Below are 20,474 nucleotides of genomic sequence, written 5' to 3'. Positions count from 1 at the left end.
GCTCTCAAATAATCATAAACTCACCGACTTTACGGAAGTGGTGACGCGACTGCACGGGTGGTCTCGATGTTGATTGCTTATGTATAAACTTAATTGTTTATGTAACGATTTCAGCTTGAACCGTGCATTAGCGATAAGTTACGTGAATGATAGAACTTGTCTTAAGGATGTTGGGGCTGCGGAATGGTTCGCGCGGGTTACCGGGGTCCTGGTACACAAAGGGCTCCAGTTCGAACATGGTTGGTTATAGTCAGTAAGACTCCGACAGTCCCTCAAGGGTTAACGTCAGGATCGCTGTCACTCCCCACCGATCCTCTCGAAATACATATAGAGAGTTGCTACCTAATTGCTACCAGCTACCATTAGTTGCTACCAATTGTTAACCTCGTGGTTTTGAAGATATTCAGATTTTATTTAAAAGTCACAGCTATTCTGATATCAGGATGACTGTCACTTTTCCTAGTGTGAAGAAACGGCGCAAAAGTATTGAGTTTTTTTTCACTCAGAGTAACTCTAACTACCTTATTGCTACTCTCCAGAATTATATTTTGTAATACCTACTGTAGATTAATAAGTAAGACTAATGTATGTTAGTTGCTCACCGATGGGCATGACGTGTCCGAAGTGTTGCGAGTCGCCGACGCCGGAGCAGTTCCAGCGGCGCCCCGCCAGCTGCGCGCGGCACTCCGCGTACGCCATCCTGTCACATGCAAACACTTATATTCACAACATTATAAATATCACTACCGACCAGCCCCGGGTTCGCAAGAGATAACATTATTTCCCCACTACAAAAAAAATCGTATCAAAATCGGTTGCACAGCTTGAAAGATTGAAGCGTACAAAGGGACACTGGGAAATACTTAGGGATACAGGGACTGAAAAAGCGACTTTGTTTTATACTATGTAAAGGATTGAGCTCAATCCTTCTCCGTACCACTACGTGTGAGAGAAGGCCTGTGCCCAGCAGTGGGACGATAAAAAGGCTGTAACAGTAACAGTGATAGGCAACATTATAAAAATACTCAATACTTAATACATTCAATGCGGTTTAAGCTTGGCTGAGAAATTCATGTCGCGCAGAAAAATCGAGCGGCAAAGCAGCCAGTATGAAAGCGCTGTTAGAGTTTCATGCAGGAGAAATTGAACTTTAAGGTTAATTTCCCAAACTGTTGGATGATAAAGTACAGCTGCATGTCAATAGTGACCTACATCCCACAAGCCCGATAGATTTGCCTACTGTTTGTAATTCGGAATTCCACATCAAACGTATGTTTGTATAAGTGTTAGATACGCTATTGTCATACACCTGTCAAGTAATCGGTAATGTGTTGAGCTTTCATCACACATACAAACGAAACGAATGCGTTATAGTGACAGTGGAACGTAGTGTCAACCAATAATAAAAACAGCTATGGCTTTCAATATCCTGTGGTTACCAGTCATAATGCGACTACAATAGTCATTCACTGTCCTTGATTCTCTGTCTACCTACTATTTGTATTTGTTCTTTTCATATTGATATTTTGTATTTTCTCTCTGGTGTAGCTCTCTGTGTGACGAGGGTATAAGGATGGTCAGTGACGTCACGATGTCCAGTTACCAGTCGATAATTGATGACTACCGGTACTACTGAGGTTATATTAACGGTGTTCCAACCGAGATACGAATTAACGATATGCCATACTTGTAGACACGATCGAAGGATATGTATAAATGTATGTTTTGGTCTGTGTCGTGAGGGGAACCGTGTAATATGGACTTTACAAAAAAAAATCTCCAGCAGGCGAGAGCTCGCAGAAAGGATATTTTCCAGCGAATATTTACTAGCCGCAGATTAAATTCCGACTAATCGGATAAGTGGCCAATAAATCGTTAATCGGTTTATCGATAGGTGTAATCTTTACGCCACTCAAGGAATATTACGGGGCGCTTATATCCGCCTTCTACTTTATTTAACGATTTCTTAGCATTATTCATTAACACTAGTTTTGCTTCATGGTGGGTTTTTATTCCAAGTGGAACATAAACAAGCTTTTATGTATTTGTATGCGCCGTTATCATATACCAAACCCTAAAAAGGCATTTAATTGTTAACTCATCTAAAGTATTGATCCTAGAGGAACTCCTAGTTTATAAATATCGTTTACTATGTATTTCATAGTTAAAGAGTAATTTTAATTTATTTACCCTTTAAAGGGTCGTATGACTATCAACTCAAGTGTTAATTCAATTCTTTTATTACAATTTCTAAGCCATATCACGCACATAACAGTGTAAAAAGCTGACGTGAAATCCATAAACAAAGACTTTTCGTTGTATGGGTTTATAAAATATATGTAGCGGTTTCTTTCGGTTTCATCTGCTTCCCAAAAGAGAAGATAACCCCTTTTAATTTGAGTATTTGTTAGTGAAGTGATATGGTCGCTGTCCTCACCTGAGTCCCTCCCCGATGGCGGCGACGGCGGCGGGCGCCTGCCGGCACAGCGCGCGCTGCCGCTCCGTGAGGCCGGGCGCGCGCGCGCACACCAGCGCCGCGCCCAGCGACCCGCCGCACGCAGTCACTCTGCCGACATACATCTTGATGTTATTACAAACTCAAAAACGTTTATACAAAGTAGGCTGAACAATCAGCACCTTTCAAGCGGCAAAAACAAAAGACAGCCACCAAAACGCCCACCCTTCAATACTTTTTATGTCTTTGCTGGGAAAAAGAAGTGGTGTAACTTACTCCCCAGTAGCAGACATATAAAAAGGGCTTCAGAAGGAAGCTTAAACCTGAGTTCTGAGGAGTAGAGACTGACCCTCCGATTGAGTTGGGTCTGTGATTTCTCCTCTGAATTATGACCACCCCTTTTCTATCATTGAAGTACTTACCCGCTGCAGATGCAACGAGGACTCAGACACATAGCAAACAAGACGACTTAAAATAATTCCAAACCATTCATTATATATAGAAGTTCAAAGGTTTTGCCGTTATAACATACCATTACACCAAAATGGATTGACCTATGGAAACCTGTCGGACACTCCATTCAAACGAGTGTCATTCATATCATTAGTGATTACATTCCGCAACAATTGCCAGCACATGACGCGTCTGTGGCGAGCGCATCTCCACGCAGCTGGACAATAGCAGGGCGACGGCGCGTGGTTCCGCGCAGTCGGCGCGAGTACCCGCGACAAACAACGCGCTTCCTGCGACACGCGTCATGTGAGCGTGACATTAGCTCATCTGTTCGCGTATTATCTGGCGTTCGATACGGTACTCGCTTGTTGCAATTCATTCAGGGTTATCACGGGTTCATGGCAGGTCAGGGATTTGACTTTCAGTTTCATGTAGGTACATGGTGAAGAATAGGTTAGTGATAATGATACTGCAGAACATTTTTCACAATTAGCAGTTTTATAGATTACGTTAATGATGGTTGTGAAAGCTCATACGAAGACTGTTTAAAAAAATCTGATATAGAAATGACTGTTATAACAAGCGTGGACAGTACCAGATGCTGAGGTGGGACACATATTTCATTGAATTATCAAGTTCTAAATCCATCTGCACTCTAAACAGACGTCAAATTAACTCGAAGCTCATAACTGGACGCGGCGCGGTACTGTGTCAGCCAAGTTCGTATCATAAACACGGCTAATATTCACAGGTTGCTGTCAAACAGTATAATTAATATGGCAACTGTTAATTGCATCGCTGTCACCGAAACATTTCACTTTCAAGGCAATCACAAAATTAACAAGTTTTCTAACAGTAGTCGCCACAGTATTTGTGCTTGTGATTAATAAGGCATTGTTGTTCGCAGACCGCGTGGGCGCCTCCCGGGAGCTAGCCGCCGCGCCGATGTCGCGCCCTAGCGATAATTGCGCCGCGTATTACCGACCACGTATTAATGAACCGACGACCTGCCGTGACACCACGCACGGGAAATGCACCTCTATTGCACAAAAATACGGATTTTAATAGTGTGCGTGTGCAGTTCATTAGTGTATCACCGATGTGGGGTGTACGCAGCCGTCCGCTGTGGGAAAGCAACATTGATTGGCAGACACTGAGTGAAATCGAGAATAAATAAATGATTGCTAATGAAACGTCGTGCCACTGCCACAGCCTAAATGAATGCAGCTGACCAACGTGGGCGTTCTCTTGCACGAGCGATGGGAGGAGCTAATGATAATGATGTAGAGGTAAACGTTTACACAATTGGACATGATAGACTTAAGATATTAAGTTATTTTAAAAGATTAGTATTTTTGTGTGGACAAGGCACCACGTATCGTGGTTACTCAGAGTGCCTCTGTACTGTAAGCACCTGTTGAGTCTACTGTGAGAGAGTACGTGTAAGTAGTGAGACTGTGGCGGGTAGATCGTACGTGCGCAATAATTATGTCTGTGACTGACTGAATGTGGTCACTTTTCCGTATTAGGTCTAATTAGAAGTTATGTCTGCTGGTAAATATTTTAATTAGCAGACACTGATTGAGTACAGTTTATTTTTAGCCGGTTTGATGGACATTTATTTTGAGTGTAATTAGGAAATTAACACTCGAAGCAGAAACGTTTTTTAAGGGGATTATAAATATATTGAGAACCACTAGAATACTGATCTAAAACATTTCACTCGATATAGATGGTAACAGTAGAATGTAATAAACAACCTCCGGGAATGTATCGACTGTCGGCAGCTGACGCACTGATCAACTGGACGTTAAGCTATCCGCTTGCTCATTAGTAACATACTTCATCACGATGTTATTGACTTTTACATCAATAAAGACAAAATTACGAACCGTTTCATTAGCATATGAATTCGAGGCAGTCATTAAGGGCGCGTCTACACGGTGCAAGTAGCTTGTGCATGTTGAGGCACATGTGCAGGTTACATGCATTTGAAAAAGTGCGGGTCCAGCGACTCGTGCATGTACTAAAGCAAAACACCCGCGTGCTCTTTTCAGTTGCGCATGTTAACTTGCTCCTACTACATGCACCGTGTAGACGCACCCTAACGTGGCTGTGTCTTGGTCGTGCGAGTGGTGAGTGCGACGAGTGAGCGCGGCGCATCTCGTGGGCTAGACCGAACGTGAGGGCTGTTCCTCTATTACAATATTAATGTCTTGTTCACGTTCTGATTGCTTATAAGGAGCATAGAGGGATATTAACTTGTTCAAGTGATCATGTCGTACACCATTATTATTTTGTAATATAACGTTTGATATACATATTTGCATTATGCTTCTAAAACAATGTCAGCTAGTTTCAGCGAGATGGAGCGGCTACAAAATGTATTCGTTTATTTTAGGAGACATAGAGACACGCGGAACTCTAATTTAAAATCCAAACATAGTTTGAATACAAACCTGCAATAATAAATGATCATTTGACAGTATGTAATAATTTATATTGGTCGTTAATCTGTTGACACATGAATCTGAATAAATATTTGCTTTATTAATTTCAGCGTAGGTAATAAATTACGTAAATAACTTAAGTAGACATTAAATAGTCCATTATCTCATCTAATTAATTATGTCAGTTTTGTGATTTATGAAAAATTGACTATCGAATGCAAGTTCGTAATTTTAGGTATTTTTTAACACGAACACACCGATTATTTGAATTTATTACAAACCAGATATTTCAAATGTCATGGATACAATTTTGATGATCATGAATTCATTGCTAGTTGAGTAGTCTCCACATGATATGCACTGATTTGGTATAGCATCAGGCAGTTCTCTTCTACATAATTAATAGGTTATACCTAGGATATGAGTGCATATCTATAACTGTATGTATACATTTTGCAATAAATAAATATACATATTTCACAACCACATGCAGAAGCGAAGTATTTCGTCACACGTCCAGCTCGCCACCACTCGGAACTATATTAGCGAGAGACGTATCGATATGAAGATAAACAACTCAGTGTTCGGTATCGACACAAAAATCGCGCGACTGACCGACAGGAAACATAACTCGCGACAATCGTAGCACCAATCGCAACACCCGGTGAAAACCATGCCTCGTGTAATATGACACCGCGAGAACGACATCGCTACTAATTATTCAGCATTTGGGGCAAAGAAACAGCAATTTGGTTTCTGATGAAAATATCTCATGCAGCGTCTTTGTGAAGGATTGTCGTTGTGGAAAAACAGAATAGATTTCATATTATGTAATGGTTATCATATATATGGAATTATCTAAAACCGATGGAGCCATGTCCTGACAAATTACAATAAAGCTTTAGTTCGGTTCGATTTACTAGCGAACATGTTTAATGCTTACAGAATCAGTAAACCAGAGGTTGCGCAGAACAATATCCTTTAATGATATTGTGAACAGCATGAGTTACATTATCGGAATCTCGCACGCAATATATCACGAGTGTCCTAATGAGTGGCTAATGTCTGTTGTATGGTAATCAGCGCGCGGTTGGCGGTGCTCCGCGGCGGTAACTCAGCGGGCCTACTGTCTCGCGGTAGGCGCCGGCTGTACTCACATACAATACTGATGAACTACAGAAATACCACTACACTTATGACATTTTATAAATGAGTGTAGGTAAGTCAGATCATTCCTTGGAGACTTTCAGTCCTGGTGGCCACGCGTTACGTAAAGCTGGAATAATTCTAGCAGTACCTAGTGGTGCAGAACAGTTTTATCACTGTTTTCCTTGAGGTTCTCCCGTCCTTTATGAACACATGCATCAATTGTTGTGAAAAATATAGACCTATGTTGTGCCAATCTCATGGACTGCAGACATTGTGATCATAGTACATTTATTTGGCAGCTTGCTTTCTGTACAAATCTAATTGTTCGGTTGTCCCTAACTGGAGAGAAATATTGCAGATTGCCAATCTGAGTTGGTGAAGTAGTTCTCGCGTTATCTGTGCAATTATATTAAAGCTGTTGATTGCTATCAGACGCTGGTACTTCTGCAGGGTGCGCGCGGAATGTGTCCGACTGCCGCCCACGCCTCGCTGATAACAGTTATCTATGAGCTTTGTAATTAGCGCCCAGCCACCTAATTGATGGCAGCATGGTGCCAGTACATTGAAACGCACTCGCTACACTCTGTCTGCACCGAACAGGATAGCCAGTGGGCCACTCAGACTGTCAAGTGTTGCAGAACTAGAACACTGCCTAGAACGTCAACAACGAGTTTTAAGAATGTAGTGTGCAACTCACAAACACATCACACGCGGTGTGATAGATGATGGATTTATAGGGTAGCACAAGACAATGCAGGTGTTTGTCAATAAACTAGTAGCGCGTGGTAGTGACCGTGGTCGAACGTCACCGCCGGTGGGCGCCATTAATTGTAACATTCGCTGCAGTCAGTCCGCACTCGCTGGGAGATCATAGTGCAGGAGCCTGTTACGTAAATCCTTAGTATATCTTTGTTAAGGTTATCTAGGTTTTAAAGATCCAATAGAGTTTTATGGAGCCTATGAAGCTTCGAAAATTTCCTGTGATTTATTCATCCATCCTGACGGGAGCCTTAATGCTATAAGATTTTCCTTATGAATTGTAACAGAATAATCCATGCTCAGGCTCCATTTTAATGACATTCATCACAGCGACTCTGAAAGTTAGACATTTAAGATAAAACTCAATTTCAGTTTCTTCAGACTCCGCGCCTACATCGCTCCGTCCGATAGATCATAAGCTTGCCATTACCCAGTGCTGTGCGTAGTATGAACTTGTGTACTGTATGGTATGTACTGTGTTGTGTACTTGTGTACAGGTGGTACAAGCTCGTTAGTGGCGCCTTTGTTGGTTTTCACTCGACACTCGCCGGGTGTGGCCGACACCTCATATATTAAAGTGCTTTCCATCAAACTCAGTACTTGCGCCCTTGTGGAACACTGCTTAGATATTGATTTACGTTATAATAAAGGGGCTTTTGAAGAAATACTCATCTAGATTAAGCAGACGAGTTTTATGTGTCAATTTTCATACTGTTGTGGAAATGATTTTATTTTTAACCCCCGACGCAAAAACGACGGGGTGTTATAAGTTTGACGTGTCTGTGTGTGTGTGTGTGTGTGTATGTGGCATCGTAGCTCCCAAACGGATGATCCGATTGTAATGCGGTTTTTTTTGTTTAAAAGGTATGTCAGTCGGGAGTGTTCTTAGCTATGTTTGGTGGAAATCGGTTCAGGTCTTCAGGGTCATCAGCTCGTTTGCTAGATGTGATAGGAATGTTACACGCTCAGTTTACTTGCAAGTATATGTGGGATCTGAAATTTGAAACACTAATGTCTTTTGGAACCACTGAGCTGGTCTGCTGTTAGGGCACGAAGGTAGGAGACGTAACCCTGAACTGCCTTTTAGTAAACCCATCGAGTTTGGGCTCGTTGAATTTGTCTTGACGAGTTCTCTTCATGTTTCTGATTGACGAGAACCTGATGCTGGAAATGGGATGTGGCGGATGAAACCCTGGAATGCCGGAATGAAACGGATAAACCGATTTATATTTTTGCTGAAAATCTAGAATGTCCAAAGGTTAATCTTTATTGTTTCTCAATCTGTGCAATTCTCCCAGAGCCAGTTTTTCATGAGGATTGTTAAACAGCTTCCTTTGGCCGAGATCACATATAGCAACCCCTTCTTAAGATAAAATAAATTAAATGAAAGCAGGAAAAATTAAGGAGCTCCTTTAAAAAGCATGAAATAAAATTAAATTATAAATTTAAAAAAACCCCCGACCCAAAAAAAGTACGCAATAATTATGACCAAAGTTTAATAAAAACGCTTAACCCTATAAAAAGCAAAAAATAACTTTTAACACTACGTAAACTAAATTTTGACGTGTCGGGGGACCGCTTCATAAATACTTACATAAATCAAATGATACCTACCTAATTACAACATTCGTTTTAAAAAAAACCACGTATCTAAAGTAATGAATTAGAGCGGTCCCCCGACACGACAAAATTTAGTTTACGTAGTGTTAATTTTTGCTTTACATAATATTAAACTTTGGTCATAATTACGTAAGGTTTTTAAATTTATGTCCTTCGAAGTCTCAAATCCCCATTAAGTATTCTCGCACCAAAACGCATTTATATTCCTGTTAAAAATGACCTCATAAAAATTTAAATGAATATAAGGTATCTTCCGTAATCTGCTTGTTAATAGTATGATGTTTATCCAGTAATTTGTTCCCCATAAACTCGGTTAGATTACGTTCCGTGTCAATTAGTTCCGCGGTGTAAGAACGTGCTCGGGTAACTTCGGCTGCGGTCGGCTACTGTCGGCTGTGACGTCACATTAACATTTACATAATTTGACGGTAGTCGGCGACATGTAAACCTGACTTATTGTATTGCTTATGAGCTTATTAATTTAACAGACTTTCTCATGGTCATTTGGAAACTATTGTAATGTCATAATTATAAGGTAACTGTGCTAGTGAATACCATTGACATGGTATAAAGTAATATAACAGTACTCGTCTATAGGATGATGTAGACTCCAAAAAACCCAGATTCAGACTGTTTGCTGACGAGCCGCAGAGTGGTGCTTAATGTGAAACTGATCAATGGTCTGGTCCTCTTCAAGGATATAGCAAAGCGAATGGTTGAACTTCTCGTGACTTACTTACATACTTAGGTAACTTAACTTAGATTAGGTTTATGTACCTAATTTTATTTTCAGTATATCTAGTCAAGTTTATAATGTATATAGTTAAGACAAAAGCCACAAATTCCCTTCGCTAGAAGTAGAGCGTGTCGGCCACGCGACACCGCCAGTAACGCGACCGCCGACGGACGGTAGCGCGTAGCACAGTTTCGGAGATCGCGTTACTCACGTATTAGATTCCAACTAGTTACCTCTTTGCTACTATGTGCGCCTGGTACTTCTGAGACAATGGTGTAACCATTAATGTTACATCCTGGTAGTTTGATCAAATTATCGACCGATTCTTCTATGTAGCTAGGACTTCCCTGACAAGCCGGGGTTAATCTATGGATGGGCGGTTCTTGTTTTAATCATCGAAAGACAGTTTTATACAGTACCCAATCATGTATCTTAAATTCCAATGAAATATTTGTTTCCGAATACCTCAATTTAAATTAATCCCAATAGCGGTTGGTCGAGGATATCGGAGCTCCAATCATAGTTACGAGTGTGTCCGTGTAATAATGATGTCGTCCTCATGTTGTAAGCTATCGGAATGTTAAGCCCCCACTGAGCCAGCCCACCCTGGCATCTGGAAAATCCCTGTACGATACAGTTGCTCGGCAGAGGCAAGCCAAGTTCTTTTCAAAGTATGTGTTTTTGTTCATATATTATTGATTTATTCAATGCCAATAGATTTATTACATGCATAGTTAGAATAAGTTATTAAAAACAAAAATTATAATTGCCAGTCTTGAAAATTATTGTTTAAATGAAAGCACGAGAAAAGTTCGTAGCAAGAAATAAGCCTTGCCACACAACGCAACACAACCACGCATCCTGAACTTGGCTGCATTTATCCATACAGATAGTTATTGAAACATTACGTAAGTTGGTCACGGTACTCACGGTGACGTAGGAGGGTCAGCGATATATTATCATTAGAGCGATATATTTCCCCTAATCGTGTATTAACATGCCGCCAGTGATGTATGGGCGGCCGTACGTAGTGTCGGACTCGTCTCGTGACCGTCTCGATAATGTTATTGTTTAAGACAAAGCAACAATAAAGAGAGAGACTTCGAGTTTTAGAATGGTGTTAATTTTCCTGGGGACCGAATATGACATACATATGTAGACTAGGTCAATTTAAGCTTTCTTCTGTCTGTAGCATATACAATGTAAAGGGATCTCTTACTACAATTATTGAGATAAGTAAGCAGCCTAACATAAGTTAAAAATGGATAGTATAATCAGTATGTAGTCTATGTAGTGTCGCGCGCCGGTTGTGTAACCTCCGCCTTACACTATTATTTACGAGCGCCAGTGTTAGTGTAGTTTCTCTGATTTACTAATGATTTACACAATAAATGTAATTTATTTCAACTTAAATGGTTTCATTAGAACTTTCTCCTGTTGGATTACGTTGAACTATTACAAAGTACAGCTGCATAAATTAATCTATTCCGTTTATTTGTAAGTTATAGCCCGAGGCGCTTCGAGAAATAAACATTTACTTTGGATAGTTTATTTCTCATATAAAAGTGGCGATGACAAGTCTATGGCCATAAACTAACCTAAGGACTATAGAAATAAATATACAGCAACATTACTGGACCCGGGAATCAAATTCACCGCAATCAGAGCAAAAACTAATTGCTACTGTTTATAATGTGACCTTACGAGTAACAAAGAGGACGAATATCAACACAACGGCTTTTTTGTCCAAAACAAGTGTATCTATGTCACACGTGAGACCATAATTATAATGAGTGTAACATCAGTCAGCTACAGCGTATTGAGTTTCACTAGTTTTGGTACAGTAATTCGTGCGAGTGGGGCTGAACCTACTGATGCGATTGAACCATAGGTAATACCTACTTATAGCAGGTACTGACAATGTGTCTCATATTTTTTGAGTTTAAGAACGAATTGCAAAGGTCATTCAAATCGATATTGCCTGATCCAAAGGTACCTATTTCAAAGTCGATCAACCGTAAAACCACTTAAGTATAGCACAAATCATTACGCTCGACTGAGTACTAAGTGGCTTCCGATATGATTTAGTCATAACCATTGAGGTCGCTGTAACATGTCACATTCATAACGCACTTCAATCGAATTAATGTAGTAAGTAGACAATAGTCTTGTTAATGGGACCCACCTCTTAGTGGTGCAGTCGCGATTGTCAACTGTTGGGCGCGTCGGATGACCGCACGAGTATTGTACGCCGATCAAGTCATACAGTGTGTCTGTCTGTATGTTCGTATGTCTGTGTGTTTGTTCAGCATTGTTGCGCTATTGTTCTACGGGGCGCTGGACAAAGCCAGACGACAAGGTCGCCAGACTGAATACTCGGGGTACTCTCCGTAACGGCTATTACTCATTCATGATATATTAGAAGGATTAAAGTCATGTAGGTAGAATGAGTAGGTAAGTTATGTATTATGGTGTTGGAAACTGAGCCTGCATAGCCAGGGAAAAACCTAGACAATGGAGAAGAGAAAATGAAGGAGGATTGGACAGCGTCTTCCTAAATAGCATTAATATCAAAATATTACGATCTCCCTAGGACACAGGAGCAGGGATGCAATTTGCAGTAACTTGTGAGACAAAGTGTTGCTCAGCGGGCGAGCGGAGCCACGTACAGAGCTAGTTAATGTGACAGACAAACAGTCAGCGAGCATAAAGCACTGAGCGTCTATAAACAGCAGTGTTTACGGACACATTACCGCAATATAATCAATATGATTATAATAATTTAATCGTTATTGTTGCAATGGCGCACACTAACGGTTATTGTGGAGGTGTCGCGGTAACTTATGTCGCGGGAGATGAGCTCTGACAGTGACGGCAAGACGAGCCATCAACTACGAATATTATGTGACTATGTTGTACCGGGATCGAGCACTGTGACGAGCCGAGCGGATTTCTTGACATTTCAACTTTGGCCAATGTCAGCTCTTGTGTATGGAAATATACTTCATGAACATTGTGTCCTAGAAGTACAACAGAGCTATGCCAAATATTTCAGAAAATAGGTACCTTAATCGGTTCGAGACACGAGATTACAATAACAGCTTAGTGCCCTTCCTGGGGTTGGCCCAAATTGTAACATTTGTTTCGGAAACCTATTTACCGTCTAACTAATTGCGAAATATGTATTTTCTTGGCAACAATTTGTGCATCGTGTAAACCGCTCCCGCGTCCTCCCGCCTTGTGTCCGCACCACGTCTATTGAGCGCTAATGCAATAATCGCATTAAACACATAATGATAATGACAGGTTAGAGGCGCCATTACTTACGCGTTATTATGCGGCATTATATGCAGGATGTAGCGGGTAAGGCTGCGGACACGGACGAGCACAGCGGGGATTATTGCTATTGTTGAACAGCGGGATAAGGACGTGGATTCATTTATAGTATCTAACCTAACCTATTACATTTATGTGTGATTAGCATTAGATAGTATTCTTGGTAACGTATTAAATTTTAACATTCATTTAAAAAGTGAAAATACCATATCATATCATCCCGTGGGTGTCGTAAGAGGCGACTAAGGGAAAAACTATGGACCCGTGCATAGTATTTAGCACCATGGGTCGACCCTCAGGCGGAGAGAAAACCGCCAACAATAGCATTCCCAAGGAGGGTTGACGTCAGGCAGGCGGCCGGTCATAAAAATATAGCCAAATCCATTCGCAATATGTCAAGTATATTAGATGTGAGTGATAGGGCTAGGGCGTACCCCCCAGGCGACGCGCAGGGGCAGCACCCGGCCCCTGTGGGAAGAGGACAAGGGTTTTTGCACCAACCCGGGCGGGGGCAATGTAAGAAGCGAGCCCGGGAAATAAGATTGAGGTATGCAAGTTGGAATGTTGGAACGATGACTGGAAGAGCCAGAGAGTTAGCGGATGTGTTAAAGAGAAGACGAATAAATGTGGCATGTTTGCAAGAAACGAAATGGAAAGGTACGAAAGCTAGAGAAATTGGTGAAGGATACAAGTTTTATTATTGTGGAAGTGATGGGAAAAGGAATGGTGTAGGAGTGGTTTTAGATAAGAATCTGAAAGAGTGTGTGATGGAGGTAAAAAGAGTGAATGATAGAATAATAGTCGTGAAATTTGTGTTAGAGAATTTAATAGTAAACGTAATTAGCGTGTATACACCGCAAGTAGGATGTGATGAACGAATGAAAGAAAAATTTTGGGAGGACTGGGATGCAGTTATGATGAATGTGCCAGTAAATGAACAAGTATTTGTCGGGGGAGACTTTAATGGCCATGTTGGCAGAATGAGAGGGAAGTATGAAAGAGTGCATGGAGGGTGGGGGTTTGGTTGCCAGAACGACGAGGGTGAAGCCCTGTTGCAATCGGCTACTGCGTTTGATCTGGCAGTGGTCAACACGTGGTTCCAGAAGAACACAGAACACATGGTCACCTATAAAAGCGGTCCACATGCCACACAAATTGATTACTTTTTGGTTAGACGCAGCAATTTGAAGAACATAAAAGATTGTAAGGTTATACCAGGTGAAAGTGTAGTCTCGCAGCACAGACCCCTTGTTATGGAAGTAGTGTTTACAATAAAGTCAATGAAGGGCAAAGAAAAGTTACATCCAAACATAAAATGGCACAGGTTGGAAAGGGCCGATTTGGCGGAGGAATTTAGAAATGCGGTTGTAGATAAGATGATTGAAATGGGAGATATGAATGAAAGGAGTGTGAATGAGTGTTGGAGTGAAATGGCAATGACTATAAGAATGACAGCAAGAAGAATTTTAGGAGAATCGAAAGGAAAAGGTGTGATAGAGAAAGAAACATGGTGGTGGTCTACTGAAGTTCAAGAGGTGTTGAGAGAAAAGAAAGTGAAGTTCAAGGAATAGCAGAGGACACACGAGAATAATGAATGTGAAAAGGCAGAAAAGAAAAATGAATATGGTGCATGGAAGAAAAAAGCTAAAAAGACCGTGGCTGTTGCAAGAGCAAAAGCACACGATATGATGCTCTAGATAGCCTGAATAAAGACCTGTACCGGTTAGCTAAATCTAGAGAGAGAATGACGAGGGATGTAAGCAAAATTAAGTGTGTAAGGGATGGAATAGGAACGGTCCTCTCGGATGACGTGAGAATAAAAGGAAGGTGGAAGGAATACTTTGAAAGACTGATGAATGAAGAAAATGAGTGGAGTGGTGTGCTCCACAATAAACCAGTAAATGAGGGCCTAGTCAGAAACATTTGTGTGGATGAGGTAAGAAAAGCACTAAATGGAATGAAGAATGGCAAAGCGTTAGGACCGGATGAAATACCAGTGGAAGTGTGGAAGTTATTGAGGATGAATGGATGGAAGTGGTTAGCTTTATTCTTCAATAAGTTGTTGCAAGAGGAAACAATACCGGACGAATGGTGCAATAGTTTCCTGGTACCCATTTTTAAGAATAAGGGTGACGTGTTGGACTGCAACAACTATAGGGGAATAAAGTTAATGTCACATAGTATGAAAGTCTGGGAGAAAATTATTGAAAGAAGGCTGAGAGAAGAGTGATATCTCACGAAACCAGTTTGGTTTATGCCTGGTCGGGGTACAACGGACGCTATATTCTGTATTCGCCAACTGTGCGAAAAGTACAGGAGCGCACACAAAAACTTGCATATGGTGTTCGTTGACCTTGAAAAGGCATATGACCGGGTACCTCGTGAGGTTTTGTGGTGGGCCCTTAAGGAGAAAGGTATGCCAGGGAAGTATGTGCAGTTGATTCGAGCAATGTACGGCAGATGCAGTACACAAGTCCGGTCTACAGCCGGCACTACCGCCAGTTTCAGTGTAGGCGTTGGCTTACATCAGGGGTCGGCGCTCAGTCCTTACCTCTTCCTGTTGTTAATGGACGCCCTAACAGCGGACATACAGGAGGAGGTTCCCTGGTGTATGCTTTTCGCCGATGACATTGTTCTGGTGGGGGAGAGTGGACCAGAGGTCCAGATTGGAAGCATGGCGGCTAAGACTGGAGACGGTAGGGTTAAAGGTCAGCAAGAGCAAAACTGAATATCTGCATTGCGATTTTGGCGGTATATCAAGACCCATGACCATAACCCTAGCCGGCATGCCCCTACCAGTTTGCTCCGACTTCCGGTACCTTGGTTCACTCGTCCAAAGTGACGGTGAGGTGGACAGGGACGTCACGCATCGGATCAATTCTGGATGGATGAAGTGGCGACAGTTAACTAGCACTATCTGTGACCCACGGATGCCTCTCAAACTGAAGGGCAAAATCTACAAAACCGTCATAAGACCTGTCGTCCTGTATGGATCAGAGTGTTGGGCATTGAAAAAGAAGGATGAGAAAAGAGTGCATGTAGCAGAGATGAGAATGTTGAGATGGATGTGTGGGGTTACCAGAATGGACAAAGTGAGGAATGAGTATATCAGAGGAAGCCTGAAAGTAGCGCCAGTGACAGAGAAAATGAGAGGTCAGCGTTTGTCCTGGTATGGGCATGTGATGAGACGGTGTGAAACGCATGCTACAAAGAGTGTGCTAAGTATGAATGTGGAGGGATGGAGAGGCAGAGGTAGACCGAGGAAAAGATGGATTGATTGCCTGAAAGAAGACATGAAGCAGAAAGGAGTGGATGTAAGTATGACGTCTGACAGAGAGGAATGGAAGAAAAAGACATGTTGCGCCGACCCCAAATGACTTGGGAACAGGGCAGGAAGATGATGATTTAAAAAGTGAAAATTGGTATTGGGGTTTTAGGCAGAATTTAGTGTCACTTTATTTTCAGTGCTGTGGTGTGATTCTGTAAGACTTCATTCTTAACTTTGCATCTTAATCCGCCGTGAGTTTCGTGATTGGCATTCTCAAACTACAATTGCGAGTGTTTGCGAGTTGAACTAAATTAAACTCGAGATTTTGACATATAAAGTATGAGATGACTTTTAGAACGTTTTGAACCGAATGCGAAGTGCGGGTGAATAGCGAATTGAAATGCGAGTTGTTGTCTGAATTTTATAGAATCGACGTACTGAAAGCGATTGGTAGATGTAAAGTGCAGCTACATTCTGAAGAAAATTAAGAAAAAGCTTAAGAAATATAAAATTTTGCTCCATTGTCGAAATAAGCGCAGTATACACTCAACCTTTTGGAAAGTGAAAAACTACGAAAACGAAACTACTAGACTTCTGTAAGTATGTATGGAGTTAGAGGGTAGAAAAGAGTGTCTATGGACTTTCTTGCCGGTTCTTCTTCATAAGACCCACTCCTCGGAATCGTACGTGTAGCTATCGACGTTTCGTAAAACCCCGTAATTAGTCTGTATGTAATAAAACCATCAATTATGATCTGATTATTAAGCGATAACAGGTGGCTATTTACTTTATATTTTTAAGTGTTCAGTTCAGATTTGTCAACAAATCTGAAAGATTGATGAGTACTCAGGTCCAGCTAGCACCAAGCATGCCAGCTATCCAGTCCACTCGGAAGCACAGAACACAGATGAATTGTCTCGCAGTGTAATATGAACGAGGCTGTCTGCACGCGAGTGTACGCATGTGTCAGCGAGAGCACCTGTCGCCCGCGCCGTTTGGCAAACAGTGTACTTCTGCTAAGTGGACTATCAATATTCAGTTAATTAGGGCTGGCACACGGACGAAGGAAACGTACTCGTATATTGCAGCTAGGTCAGGCGCCTTCTTCGAGGTCAAATACGTACGGTGAGCACCAAAACGATCAGTTCCGAGTGAAGAAAGGAATCGTTCGGGTTGTTTGAGATATTTTTTGGTATTACAAAAATAGTGGGCGTAGACAGTAACGTTCCTCGTCCCCACTCACTCGCATTTTCGCGCGCTTCTTTCTTAGGAGATTTTCCGCTATGGCACCTCCGCTAGTTATTTTGTTCTCCATGGGCCGGCAGGACCCGTGGCGCCATCTCTTTATCTGAGCACGCTGGTCATCAGTTACAAGGCGTTGTGTTTCAAGCATTTCGATAAAACGAGTTAACATGTCACTTAAATAACGATAATACTTTAAGCCGCCATATTGAGCGTTTAATTAAGTTTTACTGCGGATTGTGAGGTTTATTGAGAGAGCTGTAGTGTTACACTCACGGGCGGCGTGTAAGGGACAGCGGCGTACACTCGGCGACAAAATAAAAGGAACACAGAGGTGTGGAGGACAGCCTCGACGATAAGTAACGCGCTGTAATCTCGTAATGAATGTCTTCATAAGCAGTAATCAAACACACACACACACCGACGGCGACGCGCTGTTACCTGTAGGTGATAGTGTTGTTATTCATTGAAAGTTCAAATGAATGCCCTTTTTATTGTATAGCTTATTTTTTTATTTGATTTGGCTACTGGCTGAGAGTGACTGTTTGTGTTAGTCTTTTCAATTGTAGTTTCAATGAAATTACAATGCTTTTTACTAATTTCTGTAACATGGTAGTAAATAAGCAGCTATATCCCACCCACCCATTTGGATATGAGACAATAATGACGCTATATCGTTTCGATATCGCCACTACTATTCAATATCTATATATCTTATATAATATATCGCCAATATTATTCGATACCGCTACACACAGGCTAGGCAGTGTTCATCATCCTCCGAGCCTTTTTCCCAAACTATGTTGGGGTCGACTTCCAGGCTAGGCAGTATTATAGCTGAGCAAAGCATCATTTTGATAAGTGCGACATTACAGTAATACGCCGGGAGCGACTAGTACACTATCGGCTATAGGTAGGTACTCTTGTTCATATTACTTTAGTATATTATGATGTACACCTAAGTACTATGTCGCAGGAAAGTCATAGGAGGGTGTGATACTCATACTTTATATCATTAGGTTAACACGGGAGATTAATATCAATAAAATTGATTGTCAGAATGAAACATATGTCAAGTTAACATTAGAACATAGATAAAGAAAAAGAAGACGTATTTTCTTTTAAGAAACAGTCATTACCCAAATACTCACCAAAAGATGTTAAATAATACACTTATGATATTCAAGACATACACCTGTAACGTTACAGCTAATTGACTCATTGTGTTTATAATAACATAGTTGTACATGAAAGCGTCCGCGACGGTCTCTCGACTCTTAACATTTCACACTATGTTAGTACTGCACTACACTGACAGCTACGCTATACCTTACTATTTCAAAGCTAGTATTTATTTCAAAATGACACACAGAAAAAAAAACAGCTTTAAAATTGATTCAGATTGACATCCCGAAGTATTGGAATTAGTTATTATCTTTCTAACATGAATGCATGCATATAGACAAGTATTAAAATAAATTATGTGTACCTACTCAAATGTACGACATGTGACATTAGCTAATGATTTACATCTGTTTTTGTCTGACGTTTAGCGCTTATTACTCAGTACTTCAGCTGTAAAGTGTTAGAAAGGCCTCATATAGGACGTCTTGTCTGAGCAATGTTGACGTGTGACGTGTGACGTGTGACGTATACCCAAAACAAAAATGTGAAAGGCTGCCAAGTTCGATAATATGGGAATGCTTCGCCTATAAAAGAAGTGAGATCTGAATAAGTACCAAGTTCCATACACATACCTCAGTTAAAAATAGTTACTTTTTAATGATGTTACTTGGCAAGTTTTCACTCACCTTGTTATAAACCTACTAAACGCAATGAATCAAGTATTTAATTTTCTATTAAAACTTGCCAAGTAACATCATCAAAAAGTAACTATTTTTAACTGAGGTATGTGTATGGAACTTGGTACTTATTCAGATCTCACTTCTTTTATAGGCGAAGCATTCCCATATTATCGAACTTGGCAGCCTTTCACATTTTTGTTTTGGGTGGGATTTCATTTATTTTTGTAAGGTTGTTTTTTTTTTTCTTATGATTAAGTTAGTTAAGGAAATGTCTCATTTATACTATCTTTCAGATTTTTGAATATGTACTATGCTTCTTACAAAACTGACTGACATGACATGTTATATATTATGTTCGTGGATCAAACTTACACATTCGTTATTTTCGAAAGTGACTCACACTTGGCCGTTTTCAGATTTTTACTTTACTTTGACTAAATACAAACCTTTGTAACGAATTTCAGATCGGTACGACCATTCGAAGATATATTATATAAATATAGATAGTTCGTTTTAGTTCCTTAGGGGTATAATCTGAATTATTTTGAAACTGACTCACACTTGGCCATTTTCAGATTTTTCCCTTTACCTTGACATAAAGACCTACCTCCATGCCAAATTTCAAGTCAATACGACCATTGGAAGTGGTCTAGGTTTTTGATGAGTGAGTCAGTCAGTCAGTGAGTGTATAGTAAAAATGGCGATTTTCTGACGTCAATATCTCAAGACCTACAATAGGTATATTAATGAAATTTTGTATTTTAGATAAGTGAGGGGGTCTCAACAGATACTAGAAATTTGACATGCGTAAATAAAATAGATTTTGAGTTATAGGGGGGTCGAATTTGGCCCGAAATGGTTCGTGTAATATAACCCACGGCCGGTGTGTCGCTTTTTTTTGCTCGAACTTGGCGGACACACTGCCGTGTGTCTAGATCTGACATTACTTACAATTAGCTCAAGTATTTATTGTTACACGCAGACATTGTACGTACTTACTTGGTCTTCATGGTAGAATACACACGGAATATGTTTATTTATTTATTACTAATACTAATAATTTATTGGACAGTCGTGGTTTCAGTGAGAAATAAAATGAACGATGCATTGTTAAAGAACTTGTGGCAAGATTTTAAAAGAGGTTGTACATGTTTTACAAACGTTAGTTATTATTTAAGTACGTTACTAAGTGAGTCAGTCA

At 40.8% G+C, this 20,474-nt stretch overlaps 1 protein-coding gene across 1 annotated transcript in view; it reads right to left on the bottom strand.

Annotated features, from left to right (window-relative positions):
- Window positions 1-552: 552 nt before the first annotated feature.
- Window positions 553-20,474, bottom strand: part of LOC135118616 (protein Wnt-7a-like) — a 69,982-nt gene continuing 50,060 nt past the window's right edge. Inside the window, exons 3-4 of the mRNA XM_064041078.1 lie at window positions 2,438-2,566; window positions 553-700 (exon numbers count right to left, since the gene is read on the bottom strand). Coding sequence (XP_063897148.1) covers window positions 568-700; window positions 2,438-2,566 — 262 coding nt within the window. The 3' untranslated portion in view covers window positions 553-567. The remainder of the gene's footprint in view (window positions 701-2,437; window positions 2,567-20,474) is intronic.

The sequence above is a fragment of the Helicoverpa armigera genome, chromosome 24 (assembly GCF_030705265.1).
Source record: "Helicoverpa armigera isolate CAAS_96S chromosome 24, ASM3070526v1, whole genome shotgun sequence".
Classification (NCBI taxonomy): Eukaryota; Metazoa; Arthropoda; class Insecta; order Lepidoptera; family Noctuidae; genus Helicoverpa; species Helicoverpa armigera.
Note: the sequence above shows the minus strand (reverse complement) of the source record. Positions and strands in the feature narration are given on the sequence as shown.